The following is a 19806-nucleotide window of genomic DNA, read 5'->3' as shown; positions in this document are numbered from 1 at the left end:
CTTTGCGCTCTATTATTGAGGTCAATGAGTAATCTTCTCTCGTCTCTATTCTCCAAGAAAGCAGGATCATCATGTTTGTGATTTAACTGTACAACTATATCAAATAAACGTTCCTCCAAAGAATCATCTTCCTCTGCTTTTTTTAAAAGCTGCTTACCATAGTTATAGTGAATTCTCAACCTTTCATTCAAAGGCAGTGATTCATAAGCAGCTTGTTGGAGTCTATCATGATTAAATCGTAAATGACCAGAATTGATATTTGAAATCCATCCCTCCTTCACCGCATAGTTCAATCTTTCTTTTAGTTGCATCAAGTCTATCTTGTCTTCTTGTTGCTGATTGAGTAGGTGGAGCATGTCTTTATTGGAAAACTTATTTCCAAAGCAAGAAGCAAATGCAAGAATATCTTGTGTTTGTTTTGGTAATTTCTCCAAATGTCCAAGGAGATAGTCAATAACGTTTTCAGATATGTATTCTGCATTTTCTATTTTCTTTTTATCCCATGTAATAGTATCTGTTTGAGTATCGAAATAAATAGCTCCATCCTTAAATAAACCAGCCAATAACTGCTTTAAAAAGAAGGGGTTTCCATTTGTCCTAGGGAAGAGTATTTTGGTTAGTTCTTCTGTTTCAGCTCTATTTAAAGACTCTGAGACAATCATGTTAGATTGATCTTGTGTCAATTCAACAACTTGGATTTCTTCAATGTTCACTTTAAGTTTGAGATTTTCTAAAAAGTAAAATAGAGGATGATCCTTTCCCACTTCGTTATTTCTATATGCTCCAATAATTAAAAGAGGAACAGTATCGCAAGAACCAGTTGTTCCAAGAATTTCCTTTAATAGCTTCATGCTATCAAAATCAGTCCACTGCAAGTCATCCAAGAAAATGCACAATCTCTTCTTTTTTAAATGAGTATAACAACTAAAGAGATGAATAACTATATTGTTGTTATAATGTTAAATTAAAAAAATATTACTTACTTCCTTGTGAAAAGAGCTTCATACGCTCTCCATTCTGATCTCCCATTGATGGGGAGGTATGCTTTTTGGCTAGATTAGTTGTAAATAAATATGACATATCAGGAATTGCATCACTCAACATTTCTAATTGATCTGAATTGATAAGTGTACCAAATTGGAATCTGAAATCCTTAATCACTGATTCAGATTCTCCAAGAACGTCGCCAATAATTTGTTTACATATAGAAATAATGGCATAGTAAGGGATATTCATATGTTGATCGTATTTTGCCTCAAAGAACTGTATTGCTGTTTTACTTCTTGTCCTAAACTCCTTAACAATACTTGATTTACCTATGCCGCTATAGCCTCCCAGAAGGACAATCATTGACTCACTAGATTCCATCATATTTTCAAGTTTCAATTTCAATTTTTCGAAAATTTCCTCTCTACCATAGACACCATAAGGTATGGATAAAGTTGTTTGAACATCGTTCATACCAGCTTGAAAATTTTCAAGAGCTTCCATATCTTCTAGTTGAATAGCATTCTGTATGTAGAGCAAATCTCGTTTCAATCCAAAAATACTCAAATAACGTTTCTCAATAGATTTTTGAATGGCTTTGGTAATAAGTCTTGAAATTGCTCTAGTAGCAGCTGTGAATAGGTTTCCTTCATTGGCTGATATAAAAGACCTTCTTGCTAGATTTTGAAACAAGGACTCTGGTTGTTGAGTCAAATGTTGAAATACGAAATCTACTGCCCTAAACTTGGTAAATGGATGTTCTTTGGAAAATAACTCAAAGAGAACAAATCCAAGCGAATATATATCAGTGTGGAAACCTATTGGTTTTGGAATTTTCCCCGTTGCCTCTGGAGCACAATACATTCGACTACCAATAATTTTATCAGTATATAAAAATGGATGCTCCAAAGGGAGGAATGTACTCTTTCCAAAATCAATCAATCTTATATTGCATTTAGGTCCATCTACAATTATATTTTCTGGCTTAATGTCAGCATGACAAACTCTTGAGTGATGCAGTTGAGCAACACTCATACAAATAGAAATAGCAAGTGTTAAATTACTTTCCAATATTGTAATGTTTTCTTTCACTCGTTGTTCTTCATTGAGAAGTGTTACAGTATCATTTGTTAAGGTTTCAAAATTCTCATGATCAGTAATTGGTTCTACTCTAGCATTGTATGTTTTCGATCGATCAATGAATAATCTCAACGAAACACAATCAATAAACTCCCTCACAAGAATAAAATAATCGGACAAATAGGCCTTAGTACGGACAATAACCTGTTGTGTTGGATCCAACACTTGAGAAAATTCATTGGTCAAGAATCGAGAAATTTCTGCATCCCTTTCCAGCTTTGGAATGGATGGTTTGTCCAGTGAAACTTTCAGACAATAAATCTCATTCTCTATTAATTCCTTTTGAGAGGAAGGTCTCTCCCTTCTTGAAGAATTCCTAGTTTGTTGAGGTGTGTATCGACAAATAATCGTTAGAGATGACTTTTTTTCATAATGAAGAATTGGAGAGAAGGAGGTTAGTGATAAGGCATGTTCTCCCCAATAATGTTCTGAATAGTAATTGAATGATGCATGAGGTGGCACACATGGAGTAAAGAATGGAGGGAGAACATTTTCTAGTAGGGATTTTAGAGTATTGGAGGAGTTTCTCGAAATGGTTCTACCACCAAGTGATTCACTTGAAGAATTAAAGAATGTTGATGAAGTTAGCAGTAAGTTAGTCGCTGATGCATTGGCATGAATATTGGCCAGTGGAACTGGTGTAATAGATGAAGGAAATTTGTATTGTTGTTCTTCCCCGAGACCCTTGTTAATATTTTGATGAAGCCTTTGATGATGTGAGGAGTGGTTAAATTGTGTTAGTTTAGCTTCAGATGATGTCTTGATTCCATCTTCATTAACAATAGGTCGATTATTCTCCACCATCTCTTCGTCCTTCTTTCTTTTTGAAGATAATTCCTTTTTCTTCTTGTTGATGATATTGTCTGTTCTTTTTCATGATGAAAATTTGCGCCTTGTTTGTTAGATGATACGTCTTCTGAATAGAGTCAAATCTCCCAATGGCAGGTTGCTTTATTGGATTCTTACTACATTCACGTATGTGGTAAATAGATCAGATAATAATGAACATTAATGGACTTTAATTTTTTCTCTTCAACACCTGTGGTGCTGTCAACACTCTTCTGTTTAATTAATAAAATTGGAAAGAACTGAATAGTTGGATTTATTTAAGTGCAAGACTGTAATTTGTTAGTTACATTCTTCTTGTCATTAACATTCAGAAACAGCCATTCACAACAGAATTATCTTCAAAAAGAATGAAGGACGACATTTGGAAACTCAGCAACAAACTCCTTCAATTTTGCTGATCACAGTTGTTTTGTGTTTTGGCATTATCCAAATTGTTTGATTTTTTGAAATTAAATTATTGCTTGTCATTTGCTCGTTCGTACCTCACTCGTGGTGGAACTGGTTCTGCAACTGTTGCACGTTAAGAAAAATATAACCCAAATAATGTTGAAATTATTAATTATTTTGTACAGTAATAAAAATGGTTTATATCTCGAATTCATTTAGAGTTAAATAAATGAAACTCAAACTGTTGTACTTAATCATATTTACAAAATCTTGGAGTATAACATTGAGATGGACATAGAACCTTGAATGATGAATCAATAATTAAGAATTGAGTTGGATGAAATATATCGAATCAAACCAATTGGTATCGATGATAATTTCCGAAATAACTCCACAAACTTAGGTAAACTTTGTTTTATTCTAGTTGTACCATAAACAACGCTTAAACTACTAGGATAGTATTCTAAATTCTACTTTAGTGAATGTATAAAGTGATGAACTTGTAATCTTACCAACATAGAGAAAATTTTACATGACATTTGTAATTGAGCGTATTCTACGGAATTTAATAATGTTCAAAGGCCGTTAATGTTGCAGATATTTGTCTACGTTTCTTTGTTTTGATCCTAACACAAGCCACGAATTTGTATCCACTGAGTAAATAGTGTATGTACTCTCTGTTTCTGTCGTGTCCAATATTACTCTAGAGCAAAAATCGTGATCTCGTTTGCTCTCAATGTACGAACATCTTTTGCTATGCCATTGCTTCACGGCTTTGGTGTGGTACCGGTCGTAGTTGATAGGGTGTGTCGCAAACTATAGGTTATTATTATATTGTTGGTATGGTATTTGGGAACGTCCCGTCTTGAAACACGGACCAAGAAGTCTAGTATATCTGCAAGCCGTAGCAATCTAAATTGTGAAGGCGTAATGAAAGTGTAGTTCGTGACACCCGAATACATATATCTTACATTATCCTAACACGACCTACGATTTGCATCGGTGGTTTTCCTCACAAAATCTTTTCATAAACAGTTTCAAATTAAATATCTAACTATGAAAATCATAAAGCATTCATTGCTCTTCTGGTTCAATTTAGTGTTTTTCAAATTCTTCAATTTAGAGGAATGTATTAAAATCAGCAGGTAAATACCACATGCTGACTAAAGATAATTTAATAAGACCACGAGATACTTTGGAGGATTGTCGAATTCCATTTTTTATTCATGCTTGATTATCATTCCACTACGACCACCACCGCCAGAGCAACAACACATACAACACCATGTAAGGCATGGACTAATATAAGGGAATATTAAAACAAAAATGATAATTCCAATAACCAGTAATGTAATCACACCACAAATAAATTAAACCCCAAATAATGTAAGTCATAATAGAAGCATTTGAAAAATCTAATAACTTGGTAACCTTTTCCCATAAACTACCTAAGGTAGATTTAAGTTCATGTGTTACATCATTCACAGATGGAGTATTATCTTGAGCTTTTCTGCTCTTGATATCTAAAGTAAAATTATAAGAAATAGCCTTTGACGAAGTAATTTTACCGCATGAAACAGATAGTAGAGATAATTCATTGGATGCAATTCAAATGATCCTTCGCCTGGTTTAAACATTATTTGGGTTGAGATGAAATAATGGCTGGGTCTGTCAAAAGACGAGCAACAAGCGTCCAAAAATCGATAATTTCCTTCATTGAAGAATGTGAAGTTTTGGAAAAAGACAAAGCCTGGCAGAGAAGGTCAGACCAGTTTGCTCATTTTTTTACTTCCGATTTTATTGTAAAAAAATGCACTGTTTTCCGTTATTCAATAGGTTGACAATTGATTATGTTAGAACGAGATTTTCTAAACAATTAACCCCTTTTGATGATGATATTATTATTTTTAATATTATTCCATTTCTTGACCAAAACGATATGATAAGATTTGCTTCTGTTTGTTCATCATGGAGACAATCATGTTTCTCTCCGAATGCTCGTAAAGAATTTAAGACATATTATTACTACATTTTAACTAAACTAAATTATACAATGAAGCTACCTATTGGTGATTTACCATTATTATTTACAGATTTTGATATACAACACGATATAACAAAATCCCAGTTCAAATCTATTATTCAATCTCCAAAAGTAACAAGTTTTAAAACTGTAAATTTTTATCGTTCCACTTTTAAAGGGAATTATTATTCAAATATTAGAAGTCTTGAGATTACTTGTGTTAAGTTAACTAATAATGATGTTTTATTAGTGATGAAGTGCTTAAAAGAACTAAAAAACTTGAAGTTGAGTTCAAATGGGCTAAAACAAGTTGATTTAAATTGGTTTCAGACACTTGAGAGCCTTTCTATTCGTAATCCTATTAACGATAACAATGTAAAACAAATACTTAAGCCTAATTCCATTTCTAATTTAAAAGAGCTTGAATTATCTATTCACGAAAACAAAACTATACATAATATTGATTTTGATGCAACATTGTTCCTGAATTTAACATCACTATCTCTAGACGGATTATTGTTACATGAAAAAACGATTACGTCGATTCTAAATTCTGGCATTAATTTCAAAACCTTCCGATACTATCCGACTGAGAATTTAGGAACAGAAATCGACGAACTAATATGTAAATATTTTTCAAAACAAACATTACTTGAAAATTTTGTCATAGGGGAATCAGGGACTGCTTTCAAATATTTAAATGGTAACAATTTAAAACAATTAACCGTCTTTGATATTCAGAACATCTCATCAACAGAAGATTTTCCATTAATGGAAAATCTATTAACTTGTACTCTTCATAATAGAAAGAAGAACTACACACCATCAAATTTTTATCAATTCCAACAGTTTTGCAACTCTGTTCCTAATTTAACTTCTCTCAGTATTTACATTCAATTATCATGTTCATTGGAGCCACTAACATGTCTATCAAATTTAAAACATTTACTTGTTGTTTACTTTAATATAAATGATATTAAATTTATATCCAAAATAAGATCTCTAGAATCATTGGAGCTAAGTGATTGGATTGATAACATGGGCATTCATTATATTTCTAAAGGAGAATTGTTAAATTTGAAAGAATTAAGAATTTCACACAGGGCAAATATTGAGACCATGAAAATGTTTGATGATGGTAATTTGAAAAATCTTAGGTATTTGAGAATTTCTTTTTTGGTTGATGCCTTGGACTGTATTTTGAATAGCTCATTTATGAAACAAATAAGAGTTTTGTATATTGTAGCTACCGATGGAATAGAATTTGACACTCTCGTTTCTTGGTTAAGAGAATTGAATTTAAGAGAAATTATTCTTTCTTGTTACATAACCCGTAAACAAAGAAAAACACTTGTCGAATTATGCAGGGGTAAACGAATAAGGCTCATCTTAATATCTTAATGGAGAAATAAAGAAAAGGCTTTTTGTGTTGCTTTATTCAAGGCTTCCTCAATTTTTTCAAAAAATCTTTGTGGATACGAGGAAGGAGGTTTGTTGGAGAAGTATACTTGAGAGGATGTTAATTGCTTTAATAAAAGATTTGCTGTCGAAAGTGAGTGAAGTCAACAAGAACAATCAAAGATAACTAACTCGTTCATCACATCACAACATCTTCTTGTGCGAATTAAAAAAAATGAATACACGGCTAAAATTTGTGCCAGAGATTGACAGAACAAAAAAATCAAAATGGAACTATCTACCACTTGGACATTACATCTATTCATCTTGTAGAAGAATTCTTTTTCAATGTTTTTGAAACTTTGGATCCCAAAACAATTTCAGAGAAGGCTGAATGGCTGAGTAAATCATTGGAATGGCGAATTGCTCAATCAGCATTCATCTACGGACTAGAGTACATAGTCAAGCAATTCAAAACAACCGAGTGGAGTTTGCTCATTGACACGGACAGTTATTTTGCTGCCAATTGTTTGGAACAATTTATGGATTTGGGAGCTAGATGGCTCAATCATATTCCTATTGCTATGGGAGATGCCATTCCGATTTATATGGGTGGTGCTGGATTGTTATTCAATAATCATGTAAAAAAAGTGTTGGTAGAGAACATTGACACGTGTATTAAGAATTAATTATTAAGAAATGCTAATCGTGGGCTGAGGATGTCAAGAAAATTCAGTGTAATTGCTTCATTTTACTTAAATAGATCCCTTGATAACCAATATCATTGTTTGCAATATTAAGAAATGTTAATTTTTCCAATTTACTAATATGTTGTGCTCCTTCCTCACTAATTGCATTTCTAAGAACATTAAGATGTTTTAATTCTTTTAATTTACTCAAACATTTAGCTCCTTCATCATCAATATAATTTCCACCAATATCTAGGTATTGTAATTGTTGCATACCAGTCAAAATTTCGACTTCCTCAGAGTTAATATCATCACCAATAATAAAAACTTGATTACAGCTAATATCAAGATATGTTAATTGTTTCAAGTTACCCAACCATTTAACTCCTTCAGTAACAATTTCATTTGCAGCAACACCAAGATGTGAGAACTGTTCTATGCTACTCAAATATTCAACACCTGCACTCTCAATATTATTATAACCTATTTCTAGAGTTTGTAATTGTTTCAGCTCACTTAAATATTCAGCTCGCTTAGAGTCAATATCATTAGTATGAATATTAGGATTTGTTAGTTGTTTTAATTCTCTTAAGTATTTAGCTCCTGTGGAGCCAATTTGATTATTCTGAATATTTAGATATGTTAGTTGTTTTAATTTACTAATATGCTCAGCTCCTATGTTTCCTAGCATGCTTTCCATTAACATTAAGTGTTGTTAATTTTTTTATTTTGCTTAAATATCCAGCTCCTATGTTACTAATCAGACTGTAACTAATATCAAGGTTAGTCAGTTGTTTTAAATCACTAATATATTCAGCTCCAGTACTATCAATACCATTGTTGTGAATATCAAGGCTTGTTAATTGTGTTAATGTGCCTATTGAATCTTTACCAATAATAGTTGATTTTTCGAATGTTAATGAATTGATAGAAAATGGACTACGACTTAATAACATGATTTTCTCATCGTCAACTAGTTTGCTAAATTTAACAGATAATTTAATATACTTCTTCGCAATATCAAACCATTGTTTAGAAATTAAAACACAATTATGCAAAATGAAGTTAGATGAATCAATAATTTCCCAAATAACATCATTACATAATTCTGTTTCGTAATTCTCTTCATTTTTTTTTGGTTTATTACAAAAACATAAAAATGTCACCAGCATGATCAACACTTCCTCATTATACCCCTTCTTTTGATTCAAAATGCAACCATCCTGCAATTATGCAACGTATTAATGATATTACTAAATTCATAAATAATAATATGAAGGAAAAAGGCGAGAGTGACGTTGGAGATGAAGATGAAGAACTAATAACCCAAGAAGATTTTCATCTTCATACTCTTTAATAATAAAATCTCCTTTCAGTACCAAGAGCAATAGCACTTGCTTCTATTTTGGGACAACCAAACTTCCCTGTTGAGATACACGGTTGAATTAGTGTGGATGCTTTAGTGTTTATTATAAATGAAAAATCTCAACCTATTTCGTAAGTTCAATAAAGAAGAGGAACTTGACATTTGCATGCACGAATCACATTTGTAGATTGAATGGCAACGAAAGTAATCTTTGGATTTCTGTTGATGTGGATGTTTCGTATAAAAACCCATGTTTTATAGCGTTTGTGATTGATTTCAGACATTGCATCAGAAGCTGACAAACCAGTCTTGGAACAATAAGGCAACATTCAATACATTCTCTATTTTCATGTAAAGTCTTTTCTGCAATTCATTATTGGAAGTGTTTAATAAACCAATCTTGGATGGTATCAATATTTTTAAATTGTTCCACTGAAACAATTACCTTAAACTTAATATTAAATATTTACATAATTTTATTCTTTTGGTTCAGCAACAGGAGGTTCCCACCACAATTTATCATAATCATTCTTATCACCAATTGCGTGAACTTCCCAATAAGATCTATTGTTTTCAATAAACTTTTTACAAAAAGCCATTCCAGGAGCAATATTAAAGAAACTTTCATACATTGGAGTGACTAGATAATTGATAAAAGCAATTTGACCTTTACCAACATGTTGAGTAGCACGGTCCATCATTGGTGAAATTGAAAGACCACTATTTCTTTCCAAATCACCTTGTGCAAAGAATTCATCTGTAATTCTTTCAGTCCATTTCAAAGCAATGCCTAGAGGTCTAGCTGGATTTGAAACATCAGCCATCTTGATAGCAATTTGAAGTGCTAATCTAATATCATCTTTAGCCTTAAAATCTGCCTTAGCTTCAAGTCTACCTTTAAATTTACCAACAATTTTTGCATGTTGACCCATATCAGTAGCTAATAACATTTCAACAATAGTTTCACGAATATCCTTCTTTTGTTCATTGCTCAATCCACTCAGAATATTATACTTGTCTTGACGCATTAATTCAAAGGCTTGAGAACAATGGTGATTTTCTAATACAGCTCTATCATTATACAATGTTGCCAAATAACTTCTAGTATTAACTTGGAATGCATTATTTAAACCTGGATGATCATAATCGTGAATAGTTGCAGAAACAAGTGCTGCAAAACAATCTTCAACTGCTAACTTTTCAATTAAACCACCTTCTTGAACAATAAAATGTGTTGCTTGAAGTACATCTGCTGCGTGTGCATTATTGTGATATGGATTTGGATGATAACCTGCTTCTAATTCTCTTAAAAAGTTAATAAAAATCTCTTCATTAATATTAAACTTCTTAATAAAATCATATTTCAAGAATAAAGCATAACATGTTGCAAATAATGGATTTCCTCCTGTTGCATTAAATACTTCAAATACATCAAAACTCCATGAATCTAATTTTTCAAATATAGTTAGTAATTGTTCCCTTGGAGCTGTTAGTATTACATTATTAGATTCCAAATGCTTTCTAGCTTCTTCTCCATGTTTAAATTCAATTGGACCATCTTTTCCTCTCAACCTAACAGGTTGATCTTTAGCATATTTGATTTTAAGAAATTCAAATACATCAATATCTGTTTCTGAAAGTAATTCCTTAGATAATGGTTCTTGATATTTATCTTCTGTTGATAATATACCAATAATTCTTTCAAAGGATTGTTTTTCTTTCAGTGTTATCGAATTATTTTCTGTTAATTTGTTCTTAATATCACCCAAGAATTTAATAACCTTAGTAGATTCTAAATTAGTAAAATCTTCAACTTCAACTGGTGTTGGTTTTGGTTCTTCTTTAGGTTGAACTGGTTTAGGTTCTTCTTTAGGTTGTTCTTTTGGTGGTTCTGGTTTTTGATCTTCATCAAGAACTTCATCTCCTCCATCATCTTCTTCTTCGGGTGTATTAGCATCTGGATACTTTTCCTTAATTTCTCTTTCAACTTCTGCAATTTTATCTTTGTACAACTTGATTTGTTTTTCTAATTGTTCTAATTTTTCTACAGGTGCACTTTCAATTCTAGCACTATAAAAATCATGAAGCGGATTAACAAAGAATGAAGTTAAATGTTCAAAGGCTTCTGGATCTCTTTTCAGTGGTAATGATAAACAAGTTCTTCCAATATTAGCAAAATTTAAATCAATATTGAATAAACATTCATCACCATCAATTTTAAGGGACACTTTTCTAGCAACAAAAGCATGTTTTAATGCCGTGAAAAAGTTCCACCATCCAATAGTGTTATTAACGTCTAATTTATCTCTCTATAATATGTGGAACAATAACATTCTACTACACATTATCAACACCTCAATACTTACAATTTCATTCAACTTTTTTCTTGTGACTTGCTTCATAAAAAAGTTCTTTTTAATATCGGCTGTAGCGAATATCACAGATTTAAAGTTTGATGTTACATATGCGGTACAGAGGAATTTCTCTCCGTGTACTGCTGTTTCGGTGAAGAGCTTTGGTAAAGTTGCAAGATAGGAATTAAATCTTCCATTCTCTGCAAAATCATCCACCTCTGCTAAATTATTGGTTTGATTAACAGCACATGTATTACCCATGATGAAGTTGTCTCTTTTTTTTTCAGTTGTAGTTTTATAAAACTGTTTTTCTGTAGTTTTTTTGGCGGGTAAAAAACACAAAGCCTTTTTGATGGACGTTCAGTGATGGATTCTACAAATGATAACCACAGGTGAAAGTGTGCATTGCTGCTTAGATCCTATTAATAAGGGTAGTACTATTAAATCCAGCAGAATCAGTTGCATTGAGAGAGATGAACAAGTTTTGTTGTTCGTTGGTAATGTTCAATTAAAGTACACACCTAGCCATAACACAATAGAAACTAATCAATTGATGAGAATCCTCATACATTCATTGGTTATTATTAGTTAATAGTATAATAAAAAACAATGATAGTAATGTTCTTTAGAGAATTTATCCATCACAACACATTAAGGTTGATTAGAAGTTATTATCCAAACAATTTATCTCTCCATTATTGTTATGAATAAGAATCAAATTCACATTATTTCAAAGATGTTTGTTTTATTGAATATGGATGAAATTACAATTACCATTATAACCTGTGCTGACCAATTGATTAAAAAATCTTTCCAGGTTGGATATAAAGGTTGTGTGCTCCTCTCAATCTATTATCAATATCTGTGTGAGTGTGGTTATTGCTCTGTGTGCGTGTTTGTTTCACACATGAAAAACGGTTGCGTGTATGTGAAATTTAATAATTAAACATTTTTAAAAAATGAGTTCAATTGAAGAAACCATCAAGTCACTCTTTTCTAATAAGGAAGACACTAAATCAATTGTTTTTGAATGGGAAAATGGTGCTGCTGTTATTAAGACTGTTGGTGTCAAGTATGTTTTCATTATTTCCTTAATTTAAAAATTAATATATTAATAACAACACAATTATTTACTAACAACAATAACAATCATCATCACCTTATATTCAAAATCATCGCTATTCAAATTCAAAATAACAATAATAGTGGTTTAGAAGATGTTAAATCAGCTTTAGATTCAACAAAAGTTCAATTGCCAATATTTGCAGTTCAATCAATTGATAAAGATGAAAGTGTTGAAACACAAAGAACCTATTTTGTACAATTACCATTTGTTGGAGAGAATGTTAAACCACTCCGTAGAAGAGATTTGGGTGTTTTAAGAAATTCTATTAATTCAACTATTGATAATCTTAAGGCTGGTCATATTCATGTTACTATGGAAATTACAAATGTTGATGAAATTCGTGTTGAAGAATTAGAAAAGAGACTTTTAACTGCATGTGGTTCTCATAAACCAAAAGGATTTAAATGGTAATAAATTGTAATACTAGAAAGATTTTTTTAAATATTATTAATTTTTTAAATATTTATTGTTTAAAAATGATATTTTTATTGTTTTGAATAATTATTAATAAATCTAATTAAATCAGCAGATGGAACACAACTTTCTTCAACATGTTGTTGTTGTTGAGATGATGATTGAGTATTTGGAACAAGTGTTGCATATTGATGATTCATTGTTGTTGTTGTTGTATTATTATCATTTGAATTGTTAAAAGTATTATTCTTATTAATAGATTTCAAAATAAAAGTATTCATAAAAGTAGAATAACAAGATGACATTGAAATTAAAGAATGAGAAGGTGCATTAAATATTTCCTTCCATGCTCTATTACCAATATCAGTTGCAAATGGAACTGTATTAACTCTTTGAAGTTCCATTAATGAAATTCTATCAGAAGATTTCCATTTCTTATCATAAATTGATTTAATTGTTCCATTTTCTTCAATGGATTGTTCTTCATTCTTTTCATTCTTATTATTATTAATAGTAGTAGTAGTAGCAGTAGCAGTACTACCATTAACATTACTTGTAGTAGTACTAGTATTATTTGTAGTAGTATTATTATTACTATTAATAATATTATAAATTTCAAATTGCTTATTTAAGAAATATAATTGATTATTCTTATAAAATAAAGATTGTAAAAAGTGATCAGTATCTAAATGATAATTAACCATTGGATATGATGATATATTAGTATTATTAATAGTATTATTATTTAATGAAAATTGAATAATTTCACTTCCATTAACAATACATGCAAATTGTTCATTTTGATTTGTAATTAAAGATTGAACATGACCAGCATCAATAGTCCATAAATTCTTATTATCAAATAATAAAGAGAATAAAGAAATATATCTATCAGAAATAATAGCAATATAATCATCATTAATGAATTTACAATCTAATAATTGATATGGATAATTATATGATTCAATTAATTCAAATCTTTCCAAATCCCATAATGTAATTTCATTACCAAATACAGCACATAATAATGTACCATCTTTACTTATATCAAATGAATAACATGGTAAATTTTTATATTCTAATATTGCTTGACATGTAAATAATTCACTTGTTAAATTCCAAATTCTAATTTTACCATCAATAGATGATGTTAAACATTGATTATTATTACCATTATTAAATAATAATTGTGTAATTTTATCTGAATGTGGATTATCAATAACTGTAATTAATTTTGGTTTCATTTTTTTACTAATACCACTATTATTAGTATTATTAGTACTATCATTGTTATCACTACTACCATTAACACTATTATTCATATTATTCATATTCATATTATTATTATCTAATTTCCAGAATTTTAAATTTTGTTTAAATTGATTAAAACTTTCAACGTGTGCTAAATAATTTGCATTTTGATTAAAAGCCAAATGTTCAATAATATTTTTAATAGGTTTAGATTCAGAATTAATAAAACGAGATGGATCATATTTAACATCTCTAAATTGAATAGATTCATAATGTTTAATAGTTGAATCATTAATATTAAACCATTGTAATGAATTTGTACCATTCATTAAAATATAATTACTATTAGGTTCATTAATTACTTTAATTGTATTTGATAGATTAATATTATTATTATTAAATTGACTAGTATTATTAAAAGTATTAGTATTAAAAGTACTACTACTACGAAGTAATATTAAAAGAATTATTATTAATTGAATTAGATTGATCAATATTAATACCATAAATTCTATAAATTAAATTAAATCTAGCAAATTCATATTTTCTAATAATATTATCTTTACCTAAAATGAAAATATCATCTTGATTTGAAGATAACATAAAATTAGAAATACTACAATCAGTAACAAGGAATTTATCCTTTTTAAGAGAAGGTAATCTCCAACAAACAACAACACCTTCAATACCAGATGAATATAAATAATCACCTTCTTCACTAAATTGTAAATTAGTTACCATAGATGGATGCCAATGATGTGATGATTTTGTACCATCTGAAAAATATAAAGAAATGACACCATGTCCATCTCCAGTTGCTAATATTTGATTTTCTTTACAAAATGTTAAACAAGTTAAATTTGATCCTTGATTTGTAATTATATTTTCAATTTCTTGTTTTTTTAAATTATAAATATATAAATCTAATCCACCAATTATAAATAAATAATTTGATAAAATCATTTGTGTAAAATTTAACATTTGAAATAAATTATATTCAATTTCATTATTTAATATATTAATTTTAATTATACTATAAAAATGTTCATATATACATAAATATATTAAATTTGAATCTTGTTGTATTCCATATATAGGTTTATTAATAGATAATTCTTTAATTAATATAAATGTATTATTTTCATTATCAATCTTCCATAAACATAATAATCCATCTTCAGATACACTATATATTTGATTTTCATTACAATCATCTTTAATTATTTGTGTAATCTTTTTAGTATGATGAATAATTTCATTCAATTGTTTACCTGTATTAGATGAATATATTTTTATAGTTTGTGAAACTGCAATTACAATTATATTTTCATTATCAATTAATATTGGTTTACTATTAAATATACCACCACAAGTATATTTTATATCTTTTAAATTGTTATTAGAAGAAGTAGGTATTATGAGTGTATTGTTATTATTATTTGTTGTAGAATTGGAAATGTGTTTATTAGTAACAATACCACTACCACCACCACCGAGAGAAGTACGATGAGGAGTTGGTGTGGAAACGATGGCTGTTGTCATTTTTTTTTACGAACAATTTTTAAATTCAACATAAGAGTGTACAGCATTTTTTTGAACCTCTCCCATCACTCATTGGTTGGAGGTGAAGAACAACAATATTCTGCCTTCTTTTTTTCATTAGAGAGTAAAATAATTGGAGGGAAAATATCAACAAGAGAAGAAAAACATTTAAAGTAATACATTACTATTTTATTATGTTAATAATAACACATCTCAAATAAGAGTAAATGTGTAAGTTTGTTGAGTATTTTAAATCTACAAGAAAATTATTCCATCTTCTATTCAGATAATCTAGAATAATTGAGTTGAATTCATACTACTACTACTATTATTATTAACATTGATATTACTTAATTTCCAATTATTATTATTAATCATCATCATCATAATCATTAAAATATAATTAATTAGATTGTGATTCTTGTTGTTGTTCTAATTTAAATTTTTCCTTTTCTTGTTTCTTTTTCATATAATCTTCAGTTGCTTTTCTAATAGCTTCTTCAGCTAATAAACTACAATGTTTCTTAACAGGAGGTAAAGATAAATGTGATGCAATATCATTATTTGTAATCATCATACAATCTTCAATTGTTTTACCTTTCACAAGTTCTGTTGCATAACTACTACTAGCAATTGCACTACCACATCCAAAGGCTTTAAATTTAGCATCAATTACTTTACCATTATCATCTACTAGAATTTGAAATTTTAATACATCTCCACAAGATGGTCTTTTTTCCGATTATTTGATAATAATAATATTAATATTTAAATAGTATTGTATATATTGAAAATATTTAAATTAAATATTATTAATATTAATATAATAAATACTTACGCACCAACAAGAGCAGTACCAACATTTGCATCTTTAGCATCTAATGAACCACTATTTCTTGGATTTTTATGATGATCTATTACTTTATCACTATATTTAAATCTAATTTGATTACTATATGAAAATACATTCTTATTAGAAAGTAAATTGCATTGTTTAGAAGTGATATTATTAGCAATGGTAGTTGTGGTACGTTTGAGAGATTTAATCATTGACATTTTTTATAAATTGAAATTATTGAGAATTTAAATTCAGTTATTATTATTATTGTTGTTGTATTATGATTGATAAAAGGTAGGAAAGAAGAGGAGGAGGACTATTTATCGGATGTATTAGAGAGAAGGTATTGATAAAGAGTTGAATAGGTTTGTTTTTTTACTATTGATTGAATGGAGAAGTATAATGCATCATCATCCTTATCAAATGGATAAGGACAATTGGAGTGCGTATTAAAGAATCTTTTATTTATTTCTTTTATTAGATATGATAATGGTGATGATGATGAATTGTTTGTGAAGGCTTAATATTGATTCTCTCATTGGCCATGAAATGATTTATTAGATTTTAAAGTGACATAAATGTTAATTGTGAAATTTTCAACATAATATTTCAACAACTTTGAACATTGTATTTATGATCACACTCAACAGTTTGTTTTTTCATAATAGAATTGATTCGCGAATGGTGGAGTGAATGAATGGAGAAGGAGGTATCCGAACTACCTTACAATTAATAAATTTTAAATCGGATCACCATCAACACCTCATAACAATATAATATTATATTAAATGAAATATTGTTTTTTAAAAAATGGATCAACATCAACATCAACAACAATATCATACTAATGATGATGATAATAGTGAATTGGAAATTACCTGTTCAGCACCAGGTAAATTAATATTATTTGGAGAACATGCAGTAGTGTATGGTAAGAATGCCATTGCTACTTCATTAAGTGATTTAAGAACAACAATAACATTAAAGGCTAAATTATCTAATACTATTCATTCTCATCATGATTATAACACTATTGATCAACAACAACATCAACAACAACATACTCATCATGAACACACTCAACATCAAGTAAATCAATTAAATCAATTAAATCAACTAGTAGAAGAAAAGAATGATACATTGATAAACTTTTATGCACCATCTATTGGATTTATTGATAATATTAAAATTCCATATTCTAAAATCTTGACATTATTTACTATTAAACAATTAAATGAATTATATCATATTAAAAATAATACATTACAAGATATTAAACAAGTAGAACAACATTTATATAAACCTGATAAAGAAATTGTTGAAAAACTTGTTACTTTAACTAAAAGTATTTTACTTGAAAAGGAAATTGGAACATCAGTTGCAGCTATTGAATATAATAAGATTATTTCCATTGTTAGTGTTTTATATTTATGTTTAATATTTTACAATCCATTAAATTGTAAACATCAATTTGAATATATTAATATTGATTTATCAAATACTACTTTACCTATTGGTGCTGGTTTAGGTTCTTCTGCTGCTTTTTCTGTTTGTTTAGTTTCATCTTTATTAATTTTATTTAATAGAATTAATTATCATTCTATTCAATTTAATCATCAATCTATTAATAATATTAATAATAATAATTTAAATGATACCAATGATAGTACTAATAATTTAAATGATATTAATAATAATTTAAATAATAATTTAAATGATAACAATTTAAATAAGAATGAAACAAATGAAAATGTATTAAAATATATTAATGAATGGTCATATTTTGTTGAATCATTAATTCATGGTACACCATCTGGTATTGATAATTCAGTTTCTACATTTGGAGGTGTAATTAGTTTTTCACAAGGTAAAATTCAAGAATTTTTATCACCACAAATATTACCAAATATGCGTATTTTAATTGTTAATACACGTGTTGAAAGAAATACAAAATTAATTGTTCAAGGTGTTAGAGAACGTAGAGAAAATAATTTTGAATTTTATGAAAAATGTTTAAATGATATTCAAAATATTTCAGATGAATATTTAAATCAATTAAAAATTAATTCATCACATTTATTTTCAATTAAGATTAAAAATGGAAGAATTAATTGATAAAAATCATTCATTATTAAATGATATTGGAACTGGTCATCCTAAATTAGATTTAATTTGTAAAATTGCATCTAAATATAATTTACATGCTAAATTAACAGGTGCAGGTGGTGGTGGATGTGGTTTTATTTTATTAAATGATATTAATATTAATAACAATAACAATGATAATAATAATCAAAAAGAAGAACAATTGAAACAAGATTTAACTAGAGAAGGTTTTCAATATTTCATGTCAAATCAAGTTGCTGGAATTGGTGTTCAATGTGAAAAATATTTTAAACATTAATTTATATAGGGATTACATGTGTGTTATTCATAGATTAGATTATTATTAATTATTATTATTATTATTATTATTAGATTATGTGATAGATGTAATACAAGTTCAAACATGTTTGAAATCAAATTTATTATTTAATAAAAAAATTATTTTGACATTCGATTATAAATATCTACTACTACTACTAGCATAGTACTATTTGTTGAAGAGTAGTAGTATTATCATTTATCATCATCACAATAACATTGATCAATACTTTTCTATAGTACTATTACACCTACCACTCAATCTTTGTTACTGTTATATAAATATGATCAATAAGTTTTTAACTGATCATCGGATGATGATTAATATTCAATCATCTTTTATTATTGTATTATTACTATTATTATTATGTAATAATATAGTAATATCATTAAATTCACCAATTACATCATCAAATATTGATAATTATAATAATTTAATAAAACCATTATATAATCAACAAGAAGATAAATCATCACAATTAATATGTAGAATGCGTGGTACTATACATATGCCATCTCTTCATGGTACTATATTTATTAAATATTTAAATAATAATAATTTAAATTCAAATAATAATAACAATGTAAATAATAATAATAATATAAATTTAAATTTAAATAATAATTTAAATATAAATATAAATGGTAGTATTATAGGATTAAATACATTAGAATATTCAAATAAAAAATTACCATTTCATGTTCATGAATTTGGTAATTTATTTGGAAATGATGGAAATTCAGTTGGTGGACATTTATTATCTTCACAATTATTATTTAATTCTAAAAATGGAAATGAAGATTTAGGTGCAACAATTGATTTATATTCAATTTCAGATCAATTAAAAGTTAATAATATAATTAATTTCCATTTATATTCACATAATAATACTAAATTAAATTTAATTGATTTAATTGGTAGATCTTTAATTATACATGATTATAAAGATAATGGTAAAAATAGAATTGGTCAATGTTTAATTTCTATTTTAGATTATAATTTAAATTTAAATAATTT

General features: G+C 28.2%; 7 protein-coding genes across 7 annotated transcripts; 2 read left to right on the top strand and 5 right to left on the bottom strand.

The window, feature by feature from the left end:
• Positions 1–155: 155 nt before the first annotated feature.
• NAEGRDRAFT_88220 (kinase domain-containing protein) lies at positions 156–2931 on the bottom strand (the record flags this gene model as incomplete). The annotated part of the gene is made up of 2 exons (XM_002678892.1): positions 156–940; positions 984–2931. Coding segments are annotated over 2 exons (2733 nt in total), but the record flags the coding sequence as incomplete, so codon positions are not given.
• A 4585-nt stretch (positions 2932–7516) lies between these two features.
• NAEGRDRAFT_65621 (uncharacterized protein) lies at positions 7517–8164 on the bottom strand (the record flags this gene model as incomplete). Its single annotated transcript, XM_002678891.1, has 1 exon — positions 7517–8164. The coding sequence occupies one exon, from the start codon at positions 8162–8164 to the stop codon at positions 7517–7519; it is 648 nt and encodes a 215-aa protein (XP_002678937.1).
• A 1304-nt stretch (positions 8165–9468) lies between these two features.
• On the bottom strand, positions 9469–10281 carry NAEGRDRAFT_1662 (uncharacterized protein; the record flags this gene model as incomplete). Its single annotated transcript, XM_002678890.1, has 1 exon — positions 9469–10281. A coding segment is annotated over one exon (813 nt), but the record flags the coding sequence as incomplete, so codon positions are not given.
• A 1871-nt stretch (positions 10282–12152) lies between these two features.
• On the top strand, positions 12153–12730 carry NAEGRDRAFT_65619 (uncharacterized protein; the record flags this gene model as incomplete). Its single annotated transcript, XM_002679001.1, has 2 exons — positions 12153–12265; positions 12400–12730. The coding sequence occupies 2 exons, from the start codon at positions 12153–12155 to the stop codon at positions 12728–12730; spliced, it is 444 nt and encodes a 147-aa protein (XP_002679047.1).
• A 51-nt stretch (positions 12731–12781) lies between these two features.
• On the bottom strand, positions 12782–15526 carry NAEGRDRAFT_79137 (WD40 repeat domain-containing protein; the record flags this gene model as incomplete). The annotated part of the gene is made up of 3 exons (XM_002678889.1): positions 12782–14345; positions 14488–14802; positions 15148–15526. The coding sequence occupies 3 exons, from the start codon at positions 15524–15526 to the stop codon at positions 12805–12807; spliced, it is 2235 nt and encodes a 744-aa protein (XP_002678935.1). The 3' UTR covers positions 12782–12804.
• Positions 15527–15929: 403 nt separating this feature from the next.
• NAEGRDRAFT_32298 (Fe-S cluster biogenesis scaffold protein) lies at positions 15930–16576 on the bottom strand (the record flags this gene model as incomplete). Its single annotated transcript, XM_002678888.1, has 2 exons — positions 15930–16257; positions 16365–16576. 2 exons carry the CDS (start codon positions 16574–16576, stop codon positions 15930–15932), a joined length of 540 nt encoding a protein of 179 aa, XP_002678934.1.
• Positions 16577–17174: 598 nt separating this feature from the next.
• NAEGRDRAFT_79135 (mevalonate kinase) lies at positions 17175–18850 on the top strand (the record flags this gene model as incomplete). Its single annotated transcript, XM_002679000.1, has 1 exon — positions 17175–18850. One exon carries the CDS (start codon positions 17175–17177, stop codon positions 18477–18479), a length of 1305 nt encoding a protein of 434 aa, XP_002679046.1. The 3' UTR covers positions 18480–18850.
• Between the last annotated feature and the right edge of the window lie 956 nt (positions 18851–19806).

The sequence above is a fragment of the Naegleria gruberi genome (genome assembly GCF_000004985.1).
Source record: "Naegleria gruberi genomic scaffold NAEGRscaffold_15, whole genome shotgun sequence".
NCBI lineage: Eukaryota > Heterolobosea > Eutetramitea > Acrasida > Naegleriidae > Naegleria > Naegleria gruberi.
Note: the sequence above shows the minus strand (reverse complement) of the source record. Positions and strands in the feature narration are given on the sequence as shown.